This window comes from Equus przewalskii, chromosome 12 (genome assembly GCF_037783145.1).
Source record: "Equus przewalskii isolate Varuska chromosome 12, EquPr2, whole genome shotgun sequence".
Classification (NCBI taxonomy): domain Eukaryota; kingdom Metazoa; phylum Chordata; class Mammalia; order Perissodactyla; family Equidae; genus Equus; species Equus przewalskii.
Window position 1 is genome coordinate 39,195,106 of NC_091842.1, and position 18,512 is coordinate 39,213,617.

An 18,512-nucleotide genomic window follows, 5' to 3' on the forward strand; every position below is an offset into this window, starting at 1 on the left:
AGAATTGGGCAGAAATGATAGCTCCTGATCGTCTCCTTGCCAGGAAAGGTCTCCTTAAATAGGTACTTTCCAATTATAAACACACCTCGCTATCGGAACCTGGCAACTAAACACGTTCTGGTAAATCTCTCAGGATCCAGTCTCTTGCCTCTTGTTCTCCAAAGCTCAGGTAGCAGGTAGATGCGGATGAAGCGGCATCCCTCGCTGCCTGAACTATGAACCAGAGCACAGATAGCAGGATAATTGTGTCTTTGTTGTACCAGGAGTTACCCATGCAATTTGCTAGTTGATAAACAAGCTCTTAGATAAACAGCTTTTTATGTCCTGATTGGCTGGTGACTGCGTTTGCCTCTGTTTTCCTTCCTTCCAGCCTTCTTTGCAAATAGTCGTAATAGATGTCTGAGTGGCTGAGCCTTGTTCAGGCTTTCTTCTGGTCACGTGTATAATACATTAGAGCAAAGTATGACAACTTATAGCCGTGTTAGAACCAGGGTGAGTTTGATTTAAATTACCCCCCAGGAGGAATTTCTGGCAGTCATAATCAGCTTGATCTACCTAGTTTTATGTGTCTGATGACAGCTTAAATTAATATTTTAAGTACAGCTGTGCAGCCAAACAGTGGGTCATCTTGTCATCATGGGAGCTCAGAATGAGTAGAGAATGGCTTTAAAATACAGCTTTTCCTACTTATAATAAAGTAATGCTTTGTGTAGAGAATTTGAATAATATAGAAAATATTAAAAAAGAATATAAAAATCACCTGTCAACCCTCTGTATTTATCACTATTAAATAAGCTTGGTGTTCTCTCTGCTGTGTGTGTTGTGTGCGTACACAGGTGTTTTGGGGATTATACATTTTGTATCCTTTTTTAAAACTTAATGTACTAGGAACATTTTCCCCTTGTCACTAATGAGTGACTTTTTGTAGTAAAGTTACTGTTTTAGTACTACCACACTACTGCCTTACGTTGATTTTGCACTTTCCTTTTCCAAGTGCTTTCATGTACTTTATCTTTAGGAACCAAGTGCAGAGTCTGCAGAGTGTTAGGGTAGCTCAGAGCGTCCTCAAAGTCTTGTCCCCTCACCACCGTCGCCACTAGGGATGACTAAGAACATGTTACTGTACCAGGTATATCTTTCTTAGGACTTGACACCGCTCAGTTTTTAGTTAGACGCAGAGCCATGTGTGTTTGAAACAATGGTATGTCCTTGAGTGTGTTTTACAGTTTGAGATTTATGGTATTTAATAAGCTGGGCAGGACCGTACTTTATCCCCTCCAGTGCTCCTCTTATGGCCGAGGCCCAGGAGGTTGGCTAGGAGGCCACAGAACCCCAGGACTACATCCTCACACCTCCCTTCTGGGGCTTGAGAGGTGCTGGTCGTCCTGTCCCGCCCAGCAGCAAAGCTGACAGCCTGTCTGTTTCGAGAACTGGTTCAGTTTTCCTGCCCCCATGTAGAGGAGGAACACAATTCTCTAAACTGTCAGCTTTGTTTCTCTTTTAAATTTTGCTAGAAATAATCCCAGGCTCTCTTCCCTAAAGCCTTCTTTGCAAGTTTAGTCCCGTCTTTACCTCTCTTCCCCCGAATTCCTGCATTACCTGTGTGGACATTACCTTGTTCCTGTATTGCCTCCTCTGCCTGCTCTGTTTTGTCTTTTTTCAAGAGGATTGTAAATCTTGGAGGAGGCTACTTCTTAGCCTAATAGGAGAGCTCTCCCTGCAGAGGGTTGGGATAAAGGCTTAATTCATCAAGTGACTTATGAAAAGCTTGGATCTCTATTCTGTTGGGCCATAACTGAGCTGCAATGTAAATTAAAATTAATCTTTTAAAGATTCATTCTTTATAAAATAAAATGCTTTTTTTCTTGTCTTTTTTCCTTTTTCTCCTATTCTTTTGTTATCTTTTCCTCTTTCCTCCTCTTTCTCCATGGCCATGGTGGCTGCTTTTCTGCCTAAAAAGATATTAGGACTTGGAAGCATGAGGGAGAGAATTGATTTAAGTTTCATTGCCCTCACCTTGGATTATTTTGCCCTGGCTTAGCTGCGCCTTCTGGGAAATGGTGTGAAGGTTGCAGAGCTGTGGAAAGCCTAGGCCCTGTGCAATGTGGGTGGCAAGGAGTGCCCTACAAAATCCCCATCTCCTGGACAGGCCACTGGTCACCCCATAGGGTCTCCACAGGCAGCATTGCCTTGGTGAGGTCCTCCTGGTCCAGGGGCCAGCGTTTGGCAGTGTCACTGTGAGTACCCGGGCTTTCCAGGAGTACAGACCTCATGCAATTCAAGCACTGATTGTTTAAAACCAAAAAAGCCATTGAATTTTAGGGTTATAAGGAACTTGAAAGATCACCCAGTAGTCATCTAAATGGCTTCATGTTTTATAGCTGAGGAGAACTAAGACTTAGAGGGGACAAGCGGTTTGTCCCAATCAGACGGCTCATTAGTGGCAGAACCAGGATTACAGTTGCCCTGCTGACCTAGGCTTGGTGCTTTTGCTTGTGAGATTATACAGACTGCATCCTGGAGAGCCAGTGTGTCTTAACTGTCATGACCTGCCGAGGTATACCAACAGTGTGAGGATACCACTTTTGTTGCTGGAAGTTTCTAGAGCAATTGGGTGAAAACAAATGAGGCCCCAGGCCTGAGGCCTTGGCATTGTGATCTGCAGTCTCGTCACCTTCTTTTTAGGAGTTCCCACCAGTCTTTCTAAGTCACATTCTGGTCATTTATCATCCGAGTGAAATACTGTGAGAGTCACTAAATACTTTTTACCCATCTTCCAGTTGCGATATATCAGTCCAAGGGAAGTGGTCAGACTTGGGGGCTGTGTGTTTCCCTGAACGCTTTCAGAGTTGGTAGCATTGTAAGGGTTGAGTCCAATAGAGTGGGCTACTCACATGCCCAGAGTCTCCATCCTGGTTCTCTTACTCCAGGTGACACTGACGGCTAGGCAGTGTCTTCGGCGTTGCGATCTGTTGTGTATTTCTTCTGACACTTTATTTGCCAAGTTGAGGTACTGGAAGGATTCCAAGAGCAAGCGGGTGATAGCAGACAACTGAATACGGCCACGGCTTTCCATGAAAACTGCTTTTCTTGGCTTTCTCCCAACAATGCTAGGTTGCCAAGAGAAAATACTTTTGGCTTTACAAATGATATGGCCATACTCTGGGTTAGTTCTGGTTCTTTATGTCATTGAAAAGAATGAATATTTCTGGCTCTTAAATTATTTAGCAGATTTTTGCTCATGGTGTACTTAAATTGTGTTGTTTTTACATACTTTATATGAATTGTGGTTTTACGTGTATATCAACGTGTGAAGAAAGATGCTAAAAACTTCAAATTAACAAACACGTTGGGTTAAGTTGAATCCACATCAGATGGCGCCTTCGTTGCTGTGTCATGGCTGGCTTAAAAGGAGAATTGCATCGGGGGGGTTTTTTTGTGGCAATTTTCTTTTTTGTCCAGTTTTTCTCTGTTTGTATTTAAATTTCAACCCAGGAAGGTTAGGCTAGGGTATTTTGATCATATATTGTTACTACTTTGATGTATTTTAAGTGTGAAATGAACATTCTGAGTATTGTTTTTAAAGCTGGAAAACAATCTTGAGTGAAACCTGGAAATGTTTGTGATTTACTAGGACAATTTGAACATAATTGTCTATTAAAAGTATTTCTACAACTAGTAAGTGCGCAAGATTGTTTGTGTCACAAGTTTATTTCATGTTTCTCTGAAAATGTCTCATAATGGCAGTAATTCCAGCCGACCTCTCCCATTGACCCTGCTTGAACCACTCCCCACCATCACACATTCTCTGAAAAATGTTCATTTATTTTATTACCCTAAGCATACTTATGAAAGAAATTATATCTGATGTAAAGCGATTCCTCTCAAAGCCAAATAACAGTAACTCACTGGCCACCGCTTGTAGCACTTGCTGTATGTCAGTTACTCTTCTTAGTGCTTCGCGTGTATGGATTTGCTTAATCCTCACACAACCCTAAGAGGAGATGCTGTTCTCTCCATTTTACAGATGATAAAAGCAAGGCACAGAGAGGTATAAGTAATTGCCCAAGTTCACACAGCTAGCAAAGTGTCAGGGCCACTGTCAGACCAGGTAAATATCCCCAGTTTTCATACTTACCCATGACTTACGGCCTCTCTGAATGAAATTGTACTTGTGGCCGTGTTCTGACAAAACCTTTGTTTAGTTTCTTTTGTTTTTTCAAAAACAGGCATTGGGCTGGCTTTGGCCCACAGGCTGTAGTTTGCCAATGCCTGATCTTCGTGGACTGAGCCTGTCTCTGTCTAGCAGTATCAAGCACCATGCGTGTGCGAGTCCAGGTGTGCCTGGAGGAGACATGGTTCTGCTTCAGCAAGGAGGTGACAACCCTCATGGCGTGGGGCAAGACCTCTAGACTGGGGATGAGGAGAGCCTCACGAGCTCTCCAGCTGACTTGCTGGGTTCCTAAGCTTTCCGGGCCACCCTTTCCTCATCCATGAGGTGTGAATTTTAGCTGTATACTCTTCGAGGCCCTTCCAGCTGAAAACTCTGACCTTTCCAATTGTCCTTACTAAGCTTATTGCTGAAGGCCACATTTTGTTCCTTTTCTCTATGTTTTCTGACCAGGATCAGTACCCCGCCCCCCAAAGGCAGTACTTCCTCTGATGGCTCTGCTGTGTAGTGTGGTTTTAAGTGTTTATTAAGGTGTGAGGAAAACTGCTAGAGAATTCAGCTTTTGAAAAAACAGTGTCTTTAGTGGTCTCATCGAAACCACATCAAACTCAGCATTTGTTGCCACTTAAAGCATTTCTGAAGGCCTGGCTGACTCTTAAGTGAAATCGCGGAGTGGAAGTGTGTTTCTGGCTGTCCTCCTCCCGTCCTCTACATCCTCCCCCTTCCCTCCTCTTCCAGGTCTTCTCAGCCAGTCACAGCATGTCCCCATCCGGCTTTTAGCTCCTGAATGGTTATGATCTGATCCTTCTCACGGCAGTGCGTTTTAAGAGGACATTGGAGATGAAAATCAGGGAGAGTTCATTTGTGAGGGTGGTTCTCTACATGAGTGGTGGCTGTCTTTGGATGGGAGACTGTCTTCTGGAAAAGGGCTGTGTCTGGCAGAGGTGTGTGAGGTCTGGGGAGAGCTGCCCTTCCCTGAGTTGTGAGGGGCAGGCTGGAGGTGTTTTCTTCCCCGTGGACAGGTGTCCTTAATCTTTAGGGGATCTCAGGACCCCCTTTTCTCTCAAAAATGCACATCACACAAAATTTCTATGGGCTTGACCACCCAAACTCCCCTCCTCCCCCATTGAGTGCCCAGGCAGTCCCTGGCCCACTGCCTCATCCCAGGGAGTGTGGGCTGCTGAATGGGAGAGGAGCTACAACCTGCGGCGGCCCTAACTTCAGAGAAAGCATTTTTCTGTCCCTCTTTCCTACAAAGGAGCAAGAAAATGGACACTTGGCTTGCTCCTACTATAGATCCTATTCTGGGGAGAAACTTCCATTATCAGTGTTATTTCTCTGTAAACCCACTGGTTAGTTCTTTGGTTTTCAATTTACTACTTTATTTGATTAGATGAATTAGGTGAGTAGTAGAGATATCCTCTGGGTTAGTATAGTGGAAAGAATCTTCCTGTTCTTTGGGAGCCCAGAGCTTGTTTTCTTATTAATATATTGATAGCTTATCATATTGTGACACAAGTAGAAAATGAAAGTGTTTCTCCCATGTGATGAGGTCAGCAGAAGAGGCTGTTTGCAGCCAGAGGCGACCACTGAGGCTGAGGAATCAGCGTTTCAGTGCACCAGTGGGAAGCTCTGGGTTGGAACATGGCTGGGGCCTTGCACCAAAGCCAAGGGTTTGCTGGCCCAGCATGTATCACAGAGGACCTGTTTTATGGCCAGGCCAGACTCCTGTTTGTGCTGTGATGAGACACAAAGATATCTTCCTCCTATAAAACCAACTCCAAGGGCATATTCTCCTTGTGCTCAACTTCTTGGTGTGGGCAGGTGGACTGCCTCTCCATTGCAGTTGGTAGCTGAGACCCCCATGGTGGATATTTTGAAGATAGAAAGGAGACTGGTACTGCTGCCTCTTCCAGTGCCCCCTCCAATCAATGGGGACTCTGATTAGGGTCTGGCTTTGGTGACTGGCCTGCAGTCCTTTGGTTGTCTCTGCCTTCAGGGCTGGCTGACGTTGGGGTTTCTGTTGTTCTGAGGGGCTGCGTGATGCAGTGGTCTTTTGGAGTGTTCATTTATTTCGTTATTTCCTTAAATATGAATTAAGTACTGACTATGTGCCAGGGCCTAAGGACACAGGAGACATATATTCCAGGAAGGCCAGAAGTTTTGTACTGATTTGGTGCCCAAGACAGAGTGGAGATGGATTGTCATGTATGTTATTATGACATAAAGTCATGTAGTGTTTTGTAGCATATCTGTAGTATGTGTCTCTCAGAGTAGAAAGAGAAGCATGGTCTACCCTGTCCCTCTTCAGTGGATGGCTGTCACTCCCCTACCTGCCAGCCAGCTCAGGACTTCACCAGTTTGTGATTGGTGACCAGGCACTGTCACTGAAAGTTGCCGCAGACACTGTCTTTCTTCAGTAATAAAGACTGGTGTGGGTATTGTTCACATTTTTTGAGCTAAAGAGCGCTTTCCTCATTGGATCTCTTGCTTTAGAGTCATGCTACAGCTAAGTCTTAATCCCCATCTTGCCTGGTGGGGTAGGCTCAGGATCTGGGGGAAGTTGTTTTTTTTTTCCTTTCTATCTACTTTGTTCTTTCTTTGTAACAGGGACTGTAGTTTACAGATCTTTATTCTCTCTTTGAACTGATAGACACAGACAACAGAGTAAGTAGGTTCTCAAACGACTGATTGATGCACTTGGTTACAAGAATGCTTTTTCATGGGAAACTTGGTAGACCTATAAAGCATTATTTAATTGAGATTTCATTATGGGAGAGCTTGTCCTTTTTTTAAATACTAACTATAATTAACTTTTCCTGTTTTCTGAGATTGAACTTGAATTAAATGCTTAAAGGGGCTCTGGAAGAAGAGAGTAAAAGGAAGTTTTCACATGTATAGGGTGTTGCGGAATGAGATGAAATATAAATATTCATACCATAGGCTTTAATTTGTTTTTATAAATTTCACCATCAACTGAAGAGTTGCCTATTTCTACTGTTCTGCTTTTTGAATTTTATTGAAAAGAAACCAAATCCTGATAAACTTCAGTTGAAAATAAAGCAAAGTTTACTAAATTGTCATCAAGTAACTGTCAGGAAATTAGAAGAAACGTAGATTTTATTAATTGGAGTTAGACAAATATCTTAATTATACTATTTCATTATGAACATTGGTGCTAAAAATATGTGTGTTGGCCTTGACTTGGAAATGTTCAGTCTGACCAAAGGAGAATAGATATGGAACAGGAATTCAGAAGTCTAGAAATCTATAGAAGCGAAAGGCTTTTACCCAAAACTACAGGCTAGGGCTGGAGAGCGGCCTTCCGATTCTACCAGGCTCTGCCAGGAGACCACGGCCGGGGCAGGGTTGGGGGGTGGCTATTGGGAGATAGGTGGTGGTGCTCCGCTGGAGGACTGCCCTTTGGTCTCCTCTCTCTTGGCTCTGACTGGTAAAGGAGAGGCTGGGGCTGGCCCTGGCCCAAAGGAACGGAGCCCTGACCTTAGAGCCTGGACTCAACTTTGGTTCATCTTTGAAGTTTTGCTTGTTGTCATAGGCTGAGGGTGGGATTTTTTCCTGTTTTTTAAATGTATAGTCCCCTGCAAGCTGAATGTTCCTTACCTGCCATCTGTTATCTTTGACTTTGGTTCTTGCCCTGTGAAGATTGAAACCACATTGAGACGGTTTCCTTCAGTATTGGGTGGCCAAGAAGAAAAGGTGAAAACAAGTTTCCTGATGAAATCTATCAGAGTGCTCCCGAGTACTCCGAAACACTTTGGTGCAGCCATTAGAAAGTGCTGTCCCCAGAGGCTCACGAGGCAAGTGGTACCCAGCCGACTAGACCACACTCACCCCGTTTCCATCCTGGCAAGATGATTGTATGAATGTTGTCAAAATGTTTGCAGAGTTTTAGAAGGAGATTTTTCGAAACAGGTCAAGTGAACTTTGAGACCACAGGACCCCTTTAGGAGCTTTTTGGCCTCTTGGTACTTATTTCCCTCTCTGCACTGAAAGAATGAATAGCTTGGACGGTTGGTGTGAGAGGAAGGACAGTTACCTCTCCTTCTTTCCCCTCCTCAGCTGCTGTCCACTTTGGTTCATCGATGCTAGAAACTTCCAAAACGACATTGATTTTCTTGTTTGTCAAATTAGTGGTTATAAGGAGCAAGCTCCGTGACAAGTAGGAAAATTGCATCTTCATGCGCTCAGAACCGGGCTGGGCTCATAGCAGGCGCTTGGTAAATACTGGCTGGCTGTGAGAGCAGATTTGTGGAGGGGTGAATGGGTGCGTGTGTCTTCTGACATATTTGGTCCCAAGTAGAGAAATTTAAAATGAAATCTAGGAAATGGAAATTGTGACTGTGTTTTTTCCCCAAATTCTTGGGTCTCTAAGAATAGTGTTTGATTTTATGCAGTAAAAGAGAAATTCTGCAAGAAGTAATTGTTACATGGAGTTGATTTACTGTAATACTTTCTGAAAATACAAATTCTTAGTTCTTCTGAGTTTTGGGTAACAGCTGAAGAAAGCTAGTTGAGAATCAGGAATGCCCTTTATAGTAGAAATGTACTGAGTTCCCCTCTCGCCTTAAGTTGTCTGAACTCAGAGTTGAGCCTACTTCATGGGCTTTGTGAAGAATTTATGTTTCAGTTTGAATTTCAGTTAAATTTAAGTTTGTTTTGTTTACTCAAGTAAAGCAAATAGGACAAAAGCAGCAGCTAAAATACAAGCACTTTCAAAAGGTGAGAAATGTCGACTGTGGAGGCTGCACATGGGAACTTCTGAAACACGCAGGACAGGATCTTTGTGGTTACACTTGTTTGGTTTAATTTGTGTTTTTATACGGATATTTCAGCAGACAAGGGTCAGTTGTGTCGAGCATTGATTTGTTTGTAACCTGGAATTTTAGAGCTGAAAGGCATAGTGTGATTTGCCATGTTCAAGACACTCTTCTTACAGGTGAGATCCAAATCCATAGAGGAGATGTAAGTTAGCCACTGTGGACGGGTCGGAGCCATAGTCACCATGTGAGGCTGGAAGAGAGAACTGAGCCATGATTTTTTAAACGGAAACTGTCCCTGAGAGGTCTTCCCTTGGGGCACGCTTTCCTCCCAGTTTCCAAATACCAAACCTACCGAGACACCAGAAAAGTAGAGTGAACAGTAGGCAGCAGATGAAATGTTATAACTTTGTGAAAGAGCAAAGGCAGGTCGACTAGAAAAGCCAGGCTCTTCACGATTAGTCTCTGTTCTTCTGGTGGGGGCCACAGGTGAGCAGCAGGATATCACTGGGGATTCCCGAATCCACTCCTGTGGTGGTGGGAGCTGAGGGGTCCACAGGGCACCTGGCCCAGGTCTGTTGCCTGCAGGGGAACCCTGACTCGAGTGGGCGGTTGCAGGCCCTTGCTGACGCATAGGCGGGGATTCCTCCTTCCCATTCTTGCCTTTATCTATTATATGTTTTATTTTATTTTACTTTAATTTTAAAAAACTTAATTATGGAAAACTTCAAACGTGTAATATGAGAGAGGATAATGTAACGACCCCCATATATGCATCTGTCGCCTGGTTGGGAGTAACCAACATTTGGCCAGTCGTTTTTCACCTAGGCCTCTTTCCTGGCACTACCCCTTGCCTCACTAGATTATTTTAAAGCAGATCTCAGACATTATATCATTTCTTTGTCAATATTTCTACTGTGCACTTTGAACTAATGGAAACTTAGTTTACATCTGATGTGGGAATCTGAAAGAAACTAATTTACTTTTAAAGTAATTAAGGAGTAAACTGAATGAGCTCCCCTTTGTTAGTGATTCTGGAAGGTTTTGTTTTCCAAATGATTTTTTTTAATGTGTTGGTGCCCCTGTCAGGATAGGGGGAATTAGGGGAGGAGTGCAGCTGAGGGGAAGGTGGCAAAGCCTGGGCTCTTCGATGGCGTTTAGGAGCAGGGGGCAGATGGAGCTGTTGAGAGGGGCTTCATTAGTCTTCTGCCTTCGGTGCATAGCTATTTGAGCAAGTTGCTCTGTTCGTAATCCTAACTGTGAACCCTGAGCATGAGCCTTTAATTTATAACTGAAATGAGAGTTTCAAAGAAAATAGCACTTTTTGCTTCAGTACGTCAAAGTGAACATTTCTGAGGCCCTTCCTTTTATATGTGATCGCATGCCAACAGCTGATGTCGCCTCTTTTTGTTTCAGATGGGAATGACTGGTAACACAAGTCCATTTGGACAACCCTTTAGTCAAACTGGAGGGCAGCAGATGGGAGCCCCTGGAGTGAACCCCCAGTTACCCAGCAAACAGAGCATGGTCAATAGTTTGCCTCCCTTCTCTACAGACATCAAGAATGCTTCAGTCACCAACGTGCCAAACATGGTAAGTGGCCCTTGGCTCTCAGGCTGTGTGGGTCTCCATTGGGTGCCTTGGTGTGTGGATTCTGTCGTGCTGACAGTCACAATCTACAACTAAAAGTATGTCATGGGTGATAGGAGCATAACCTGTATTTCTTCTGAGTAGCTCTCTCAGCGAGTTTAACTTCCTGGGATGTGGTGCCAAGAGGATGGCTAGGGAGACGGGATTCAGCCAGTCGTACCCACCTGTTCCGCACCCCCACAGCTCCTGTATGGAGGGAGAGGCTTCATCTCTGTCAATCACTTTACCTTTCTCTTCACATTCACCCTCTTGATTCAGGAGTAGAGCCAAGAAAAATCAGAGAGACGGGCTTTTCTCACACCTGCTGTCTGGTAGTGCTTGAACCTGTCAGTAGAAGCCCATCTGTCTGTGTTACAGTCAAACGAAGGATGTTCGTCCTTGGAGGACTGGACTGTGTCTGTGAGACGTGGGTGTCGTGTCTGACCTGAGAGTTTCACGTGTCTTCATTCTCCCTGAGATTTCCCACCCAACAAATAGAAACTATCCTTGGAACCTCTCAACCCAGCTAACCAAGATATTAACGGAAAATAGCTCCCTTTGTGCCACAAAATAGAATCTCTTTTAATTCCAAACACTAAGCGGGAAGTGTGTTCTTTTGTCAGACCTCACTGTGCGCACAAGCTGCTGAATATCTGACGTGCCTCTGGTGGTCAGTCAAGGCGGGGAATAACCAACCCTCTTCTTCCCTCAGCTTGTTGCTGGGAACCTGCCCTTCCGAGCTTGCCATCCACATAGTTGTGCAGCAGCGATTTGGGAGGGCTCAGAAGAAAGTGAGGGAATTCTGTTCAGAAAAATTTGTTTTTTGTCTTTTGATTTATGGAACTTTATTTTGAAGTATTTGTTGTAAAAATACAACAGAGAATTCCTATATATCCATCACCCAGCTTCCCCTGATGTTAACATCTATGTAATCTTGGTCCATTTATCAAAACTAAGAAATTGACATTGCTTACAGTACATAGAAGGTTTGAGACTCTTGGAAGCAGAGAGAGTTGGATCTCTGTCTCTCTATTTTTGATAAAATCAGAAAACGGGGTAATAGCAAGGTGTTGTCAGTGCTATGTCTGTTTGCTACATTCTTCCTTCTTTAAAAAAAAAAAAAAGGGAAGGGGGCATAAGTAATAAAATCTATTCTCAAACTACTTAAAGTTGTTACTACTTCTTTATTTCTTTTTCTGATCATTTCCCTGTAGCTTTCCTAGATCTGCTTCTCTCCTTCTAGTAACTTTTTGTTGCCAGGATTGTCCTGTTCCCAGGCATACAGATCCAGAACCTAAAACAAGGCCCCCTCACTGCTCCCTTCGCCCGGCCCATCCAGGTTCTGGGGGCAGCAGGCAGGGACCCAGCACCCGTGTTCTTCCAGGTCTCGCCTGCTTTTCGTTTTCCAGTCCTCACTGGGAGGACAGTAGCATGGACTCCAGTGCTGGCAATCATCACCTGAGCTTGCTCAGTGACCTGGAGCACGTTTTGGCTTCAGGGTAAGAGCGTTTGATTTTTCACAGACGTCCTGTGCTTTGTAGTCTGGGAAACCCTGACATAACATTTTCCTCCCTTTTCTCTTTTCACATCTTCTCCAGCCCCACTTCCCCATCCTCTTTCCTTTACCTATAACTTAGTGTCAGAATCCCTTCTCTCCACGTTCCCCTGCCTGCCTCTGCTGCTCCAGGGGACTGAGTTCCTGGGAGTGGTATGCTTGTCAAGGGCAGGTTGAGACTGGACTGGAAAGAGGCTTCTGGTTCCCTTCACCTGTACCAGGGCTGGTGGACTGCCCTTCAGTCTGGAACAGGGCTTCTCTCTCCCTCAGCACAGTTGACGTTTGGGCTGGATCATTCTCTGATGTGGGGGCTGTCTTGTGTGTTGTGGGATGTTTGTAAACATCCCTGGCCTCCACCCACTAGAGCTCATAGCGCTCTCCTCCTCTTCCTCCTCCGTCCCCCGCAGCTGCCCCCGGTTGAGAACCCCCACTCTGGGGAATGGTTAGAGGCGGCAGTAGAGGTAGTATCTTGTCCTTGTGTCTGTCTTCATGACGTCTAATAGAAATTAAACCAATTCTCTCCTCTCTCTCTCCCTCAAACTTTTCACGATATCACAGTAAACGGAGGCAGTGTTTTGGTCTATGGGAGCTGCGCTACCTGCCTAGCCACCACTTCCCTACACGGGCACGTGTGGACTTTGTGAGAGATGTGCGTCTGGTGCCTTTGGAGGGCAAACTTTGAGTGACGTCCTCGGACATTTACCTGGAGGGCACAGGGCAGGCTCTACAGCATGTGTGTCTGTGAGGCAGAATGACCCAGTCACAGCTTTAATGCTGTTGAGGTGGGAACGAGAGGGGACTGGCAGAGAAGAGGGACAGCCAGCACACAAAGTTTGGCTGACCTCTTTCTAACCGCTTTCATGCCCTGTAGTTTTTTGGGTTTTTTTTTTTAAAGATTGGCACCTGAGCCAGTATCTATTACCTATCTTCTTTTCTTTTTTTCTTCTTCTTCTTCTCCCCAAAGCCCCCCCTACATAGTTGTACATTCTAGTTGTACGTCCTTCTGGTTGTGCTGTGTGGTAACGCCGCCTCAGCATGGCTTGATGAGTGGTACCATGTCCACACCCAGGATCTGAACCAGTGAAACCCTGGGCCGCTGAAGCAGAGCACGCGAGCTTAACCATGCAGCCACAGGGCCAGCCTACGCGCCCTGTGTTTTATCTTATTCTTGCAACACCCTCCTGAAAAACGTCATTACACATCCCATTTCACAGATGAGGAAGTTGAGGGTCTGAGGGATTTAGATTTATTCAAGACTTCCTGTGAGCAAAGCCTAGAACTCTTTTTTTGTTATGCCTGATGTCATGTTTTAGCAGCCTCAGTCTGCTGGGGGTGCTTCATCAGCCTGCGCTTACACCGCTTATTTGCAATTCCTCAAGCATGTTTTGTGGTCGTCCTTGAATTTTCTAAATTATATCTGGCCCCTTGGAATCTGTAGATTTTTGCACAGTGAGGGAAAGCAGTTACCAAAAATCTAAGTGTCTTTAATGAAAAAGAGAAAAATATGAAGCCTTGATCTTATTTACAGTTTTTGTCATGCTTTGAGGCATAATCTTTTGAAGCCCAACTAAATTTGGTGTGCCAAACAGTTCGGCTCAGGACTCTGATGTCCAGTCACCTGGTACCCTGGTTGAACTCTTCATGAAATGATTTAAGGCACTAGTCATTGGCCAAGGGGCTCTGCTTTTCTTTTCTCCTAGTTTCTAGAGGATCCCAACATCACTGGGCAGTGTTGAGAAAGGGAGAGGTTGTCACCATCACTTTAATTTGCCACGTTTGTTGAACACCTTCTCTGGGCCAAGGTATACCTAGAATGCAGGGTGAGTGATGTGGACCTCACTCCTCTTTCATGAAATTGGAGGGAGATAGTGATGGAAAGCAATTAGAAAACACAAACTGCCCGAGCAGGTCGAGTAGCATGCAGTGGTTGAGGTGGACACAGGGACCTTCTTAGATGGAGCCATCGGAGAAGGCCACACCAAGGAGGGAGGTTTGAGGACAAGATTGGAAGGATGAGCAGAAGCTCTGGAGAACCCAGAGCACTGGGAGAGCATTGGCTTATGTAGGAATTGGCAGAAGACCAGCAGGAAAAGGGACTCTTGAGTGAGGGAAGAGCAGTGTGCATGGATGTTAGGGGCTGAGCAGGAGCCAGCTCAGGGAGGACCTTGGGTGGCAGGAGGGCCATGGATGGCAGGGACCACTCCAATGGTCTAGGCTAGAGATGATGGCCTGAAGGTGGTTGATCACAGTGGGGTCAGGAGACTAGACGAGGTTTGCTGCTACAGTGGATGCATGGGGTCACCATGTGAGGTGACTTGGTAGGTGGCAGAACCATTTACAGAGCTGGGGGAGGAAAAGACTTGGAGAGGGGTGAGGAACGGGTGATGAAGGGGAGAGTATCAGTAATCCACCTAGACGTGTTCGTTTCGAGATGCTTGTGAGATGTCCAGGTCAGGGTGTCCGGCAGGTGGGTGGGTGCACTAGTAGGGTAGTCGCCGTCCATCTGAGAGCTGGTGGTAAACCTCCTGCAGTGAGGGCTGTGGAGTGAGTGAGATCACTTGGCAAGAGCCTGGGAAGAGAGATGAGGTAGAGGAGGAGCTGGCAAAGGGGACAACAAGAGAATGATGTCCCTGCAGCTGAGCAAGGAGGACATTTGAACAGGAGGAAATGGTGGCTGTGGAGATGGTGAGTAAGATGAGGGCAGAATTGCATCACAGGAATGTGCAGGTAAACCTGTGGGCTGGTCTTTTTTCTTTAAGTTGAGCAGTTCTGGAGACCTGCGAGTCGCCATGCTCTGTTGTCACCCCAACGCATTCCCTGCTGTTATCCTCTGGGATGTGCTGCGGGAGCTCCCAAAGATTCAGAGCCCTCATTGCAGAGAGTCATTGTTATGGGCGTGTGTATTCTCAGTATAATAGTCAAAAGCAAATACAACATTTTCCTAAATTTCCAGATGTATCTCATTGCAGCTCTGTCTTTGGCCATTTTATTTGTAATTTCTTAACTTTCTACAGATTTTGGAGTTTGTTAGAAATTTCACTATAGTATTAGTTGTATTTCATGATTCTAAGATCCACCTTTTTTTTTCGCACTGCAACATCTCTGAAATTAGGATGTGTTTTAGAAGAATCAAATTTTAGATCTAATAAAATACAGTATATGTACTACTTTACTTATTCATAACTTGAAATGAGTGACATAATTTAAATATATATATTCACTGTGCAGTTTTCCAAGACGGCTTACATGGTTGTGAGAATTTTTAAATTATTTAAATTTTACTGACAGAGGAACAGGAGCAGGTTTTGGTGGAGGCAGAGACTGGGTCATCTTTCTGTGGACTGGGATTGAAGTCTGCATGGGCCATCTTGAAGGAGGGGTGTGCACGGAGTACATGGGCAGGGAGAGAAGTTGTTCCAGGGCAGTCCTCATGACTCTGTCCTTCTCGCTTAAGCTTTGGATTGGCCTTTCTTCCATTTTCACCTGAAAAAGTCATAACACAGAGTGAGGGAGCGTTTGCAGGAAGAAGGGCAACTCAGATGTCAGCTGAGACTGGATTTGTCAATTAGGTCATTGCTGACCTTCACGTCAGGTCTGGGATTGTTTTTAAAGGAGCGTTGTTTAGAAGTGGGACACATCTTGGGCTTATCTAATCTGAGAAAAGTTTGGTGACCAAAGAGGCCTCTTATCAGGTTCTCCCATGGTGTGTCCTGTGGGGGGCTCCCAGCTGTGGACTCCTGCAAGGGTTGTTTCTAATAGAAAGTTCGTGTATGATTTTTTTTTTTTTTTTTTTTTTTTTGAGAAAACTAAGAACTACATCTGGAGACTTCACCATTCTTAAAGTTGTGAGCAGTGGATTCATCAGGAGTGCTGCTTATTTGCAATTGCTCATGAGAGTAGTGTTAGGGTTTGTTTCGGTCATTGTCAGAGAATTTTGAAATGGAAGCTTTGAATAAGGCTCCCAGGCAGCGGCTGAGGCAGATCTCTAAATGGAAGGGAAGTATGGCTGGTTGAGGACTGTTCTTGCAGGGGAGGGTTGTAGAGTTGTCTTCTCTGTCCTAGAGTGATAGCCAGGACAGTGCTGTTGGCAGCCTATGGGTGGTGGGCCATTGGCTGGGGCCCTTATAGGACTAGTTGTCTTTTTTTTTTTTAAGATTGGCCCTGAGCTAACATCTGTTGCCAATTTTTTTCCTTCTTCTCCTTCTCCCCAAAGCACCCCCCCCGACAGTTGTACATTCTAGTTGTAGGTCCTTCTGGTTGTGCTATGTGGGACGCCGCCTCAGCGTGGCCTGATGAGCAGTGCCATGCCCACGCCCAGGATCTGAACTGACGAAAACCTGGGCTGCCGAAGTGGAGTGCACAAACTTAACCACTTGGCAGCCGGGCTGGCCCCCTAGCTGTGTGTCTTGGAGTTAGTTCTGTCCGCATCAGTCACTGGTTCCCCCCCAATCCCCGCTGTCCTCCTGGTTCAGAATCTGTTAGAGGAAGGATGAGGAATCTGTTTTTCTGGTCACTGTTATTTGTGAAAATTCAGGTTTTTTCCTTCTCTGTTTTCCAGTGTATGCCACCTGATTCCCTCTAAGGCAATTCAGGATCATTGCCAAATAAATGGGTTTATCGTTCTTTCTAGTATACTGGCAAGTGCAGTTTTAAACAAGCTCCCCCAGTGATAAAGTTTTTAAGAGCCAGTGTCCACTGCAGTGTCAGTGACCTAGTGCCCAGCTGTCCCACTATGGAGTGGGCTTACTTTGTTGGTCTTTGTGTCCACTTCAGTACTGCAGAAGGCTTCCCTATCCCCACCCTGCCTCAGTGTGTCTTTTTCTCTCATAATTTTCTGTCCCCTGTATCCAGTTTCTCCACTCAGGGATCAGGATTTGAACTGACTGAGCAGAGTTAAGCCTCATGAACCAAGAGGTTCGCTGCAGAGATGTTCACGTTCCCATAGCATTGTACACTGGCTCCTTGTACTTCACAAGCGGGCATTTAAGATCACTGGTTGTCTGCTACTTCCTCCACCCCAGGACTAGTGAGAGCACTTCTGTCGTTCTGACAGGAACGAGTTCATGTCAACTCTTCACCACCAGAGCAGTGTCTGTAGGAAATCACTCCGTGGCTATGAATTGTGCCTCAGTAATTGAATTGGAAAACATGGGAAAGGATTAGGAAGTGAGTGTTTGTCCATAATTGTTAGTAATCAGGGTGTTGGTGTATTTTTAGGAGTTTACATCTGTTACTCTTATCTTACTGCCTCCACCTGTATCTTGAGGATCTCTGAGAAAATTTGTATTAGTCTTTTAGTCTAAAATTCTTATTAGTAGCTGTATAAATCCTTTCTACTGTTTAAACTCATCCTCTTTTGTTTTGGTAATAAATATCAGCTGGGAAACATAGCCTTAGCAGAAAATATGATATGTTGCAAATATCAGGAAACTGTAAATTGAGAAAAATTAACAAAGTCGTTTGATATCAGGCATCACCATAGGTATTGCAAGTACTCAATCAAGGTCATTCAAGTTTCTTTCCATTATGGGTTTCCATTAACCAACAGTATCTTTTCTAGTATCTGATTGGTATAGCCCTTTCTTCCGTGAAACCGTCTAGGTGGAAGCGTCAGTTATCTCCAGAGACATTCCGCTCCTTCACTTCATTTAAAGTAGAGACCAGGTAGGAAGGTTCTTCATGTGTCAACAAGTTGTGCCATATACCTACTAACAACTAGCCACCGAAAACCAATGTGTCAGTCAAATGATTAATTTGCCAAGTTATCAAAAACTTACTGTAATAGGGGCCAGCCCCATGGCCGAGTGGTTAGGTTCATGCGCTCTGCTTCAACGGCCCAGGGTTTCGTCAGTTCGGATCCTCGGCACGGACATCGCACCACTTGTTGGGCCATGCTCAGGCAGCGTCCCACATGCCACAACTAGAAGGACCCACAACTAAAATACACAACTATGTGCTTGGGGGATTTGGGGAGGGAAAAAAGAAAAAGAAAAAATTTACTGTAATAAATATTCTTGAAGAATATGTTTATATATATTGACGATATTCAAGAAGAATATTCCTTAAAGTTCTTAGTAAATTGGTAATTCTTGTGAACTGGTCATTCGGTGAATGGGCCTGATGCTGTTCAAGACCCTTTAACTCAGTTGAGACCTGCTGGTCTGGTCACCCTGTCACCTTGGTTGTATCTTTGAGGGTGTCCTTGTGCAGGTAACCACTCACCCCACCTTGGGAGACTGACTCCGCATTTTAGAAGGAGTGACCTTGGGGCAGGGGAGAGAATAGAGGGTCTGTCCACTTGTCTGTCCTGGCTTTCTTTGCCGTATGGCTCGCCCATTGAATTAGCCATTTGTTTTCTGCCGTAAAATCACAGTGTTTC

The 18,512-nt window shown here is 44.9% G+C and overlaps 1 protein-coding gene across 2 annotated transcripts in view; it reads left to right on the forward strand.

The window, feature by feature from the left end:
• CREBBP (CREB binding protein) overlaps positions 1-18,512 on the forward strand; it is a 131,028-nt gene that overhangs the window by 43,775 nt on the left and 68,741 nt on the right. For both annotated transcript variants that reach the window (XM_070568614.1, XM_070568615.1), the window contains exon 3: positions 10,366-10,542. In XM_070568614.1, coding sequence (XP_070424715.1) covers positions 10,366-10,542 — 177 coding nt within the window. The remainder of the gene's footprint in view (positions 1-10,365; positions 10,543-18,512) is intronic.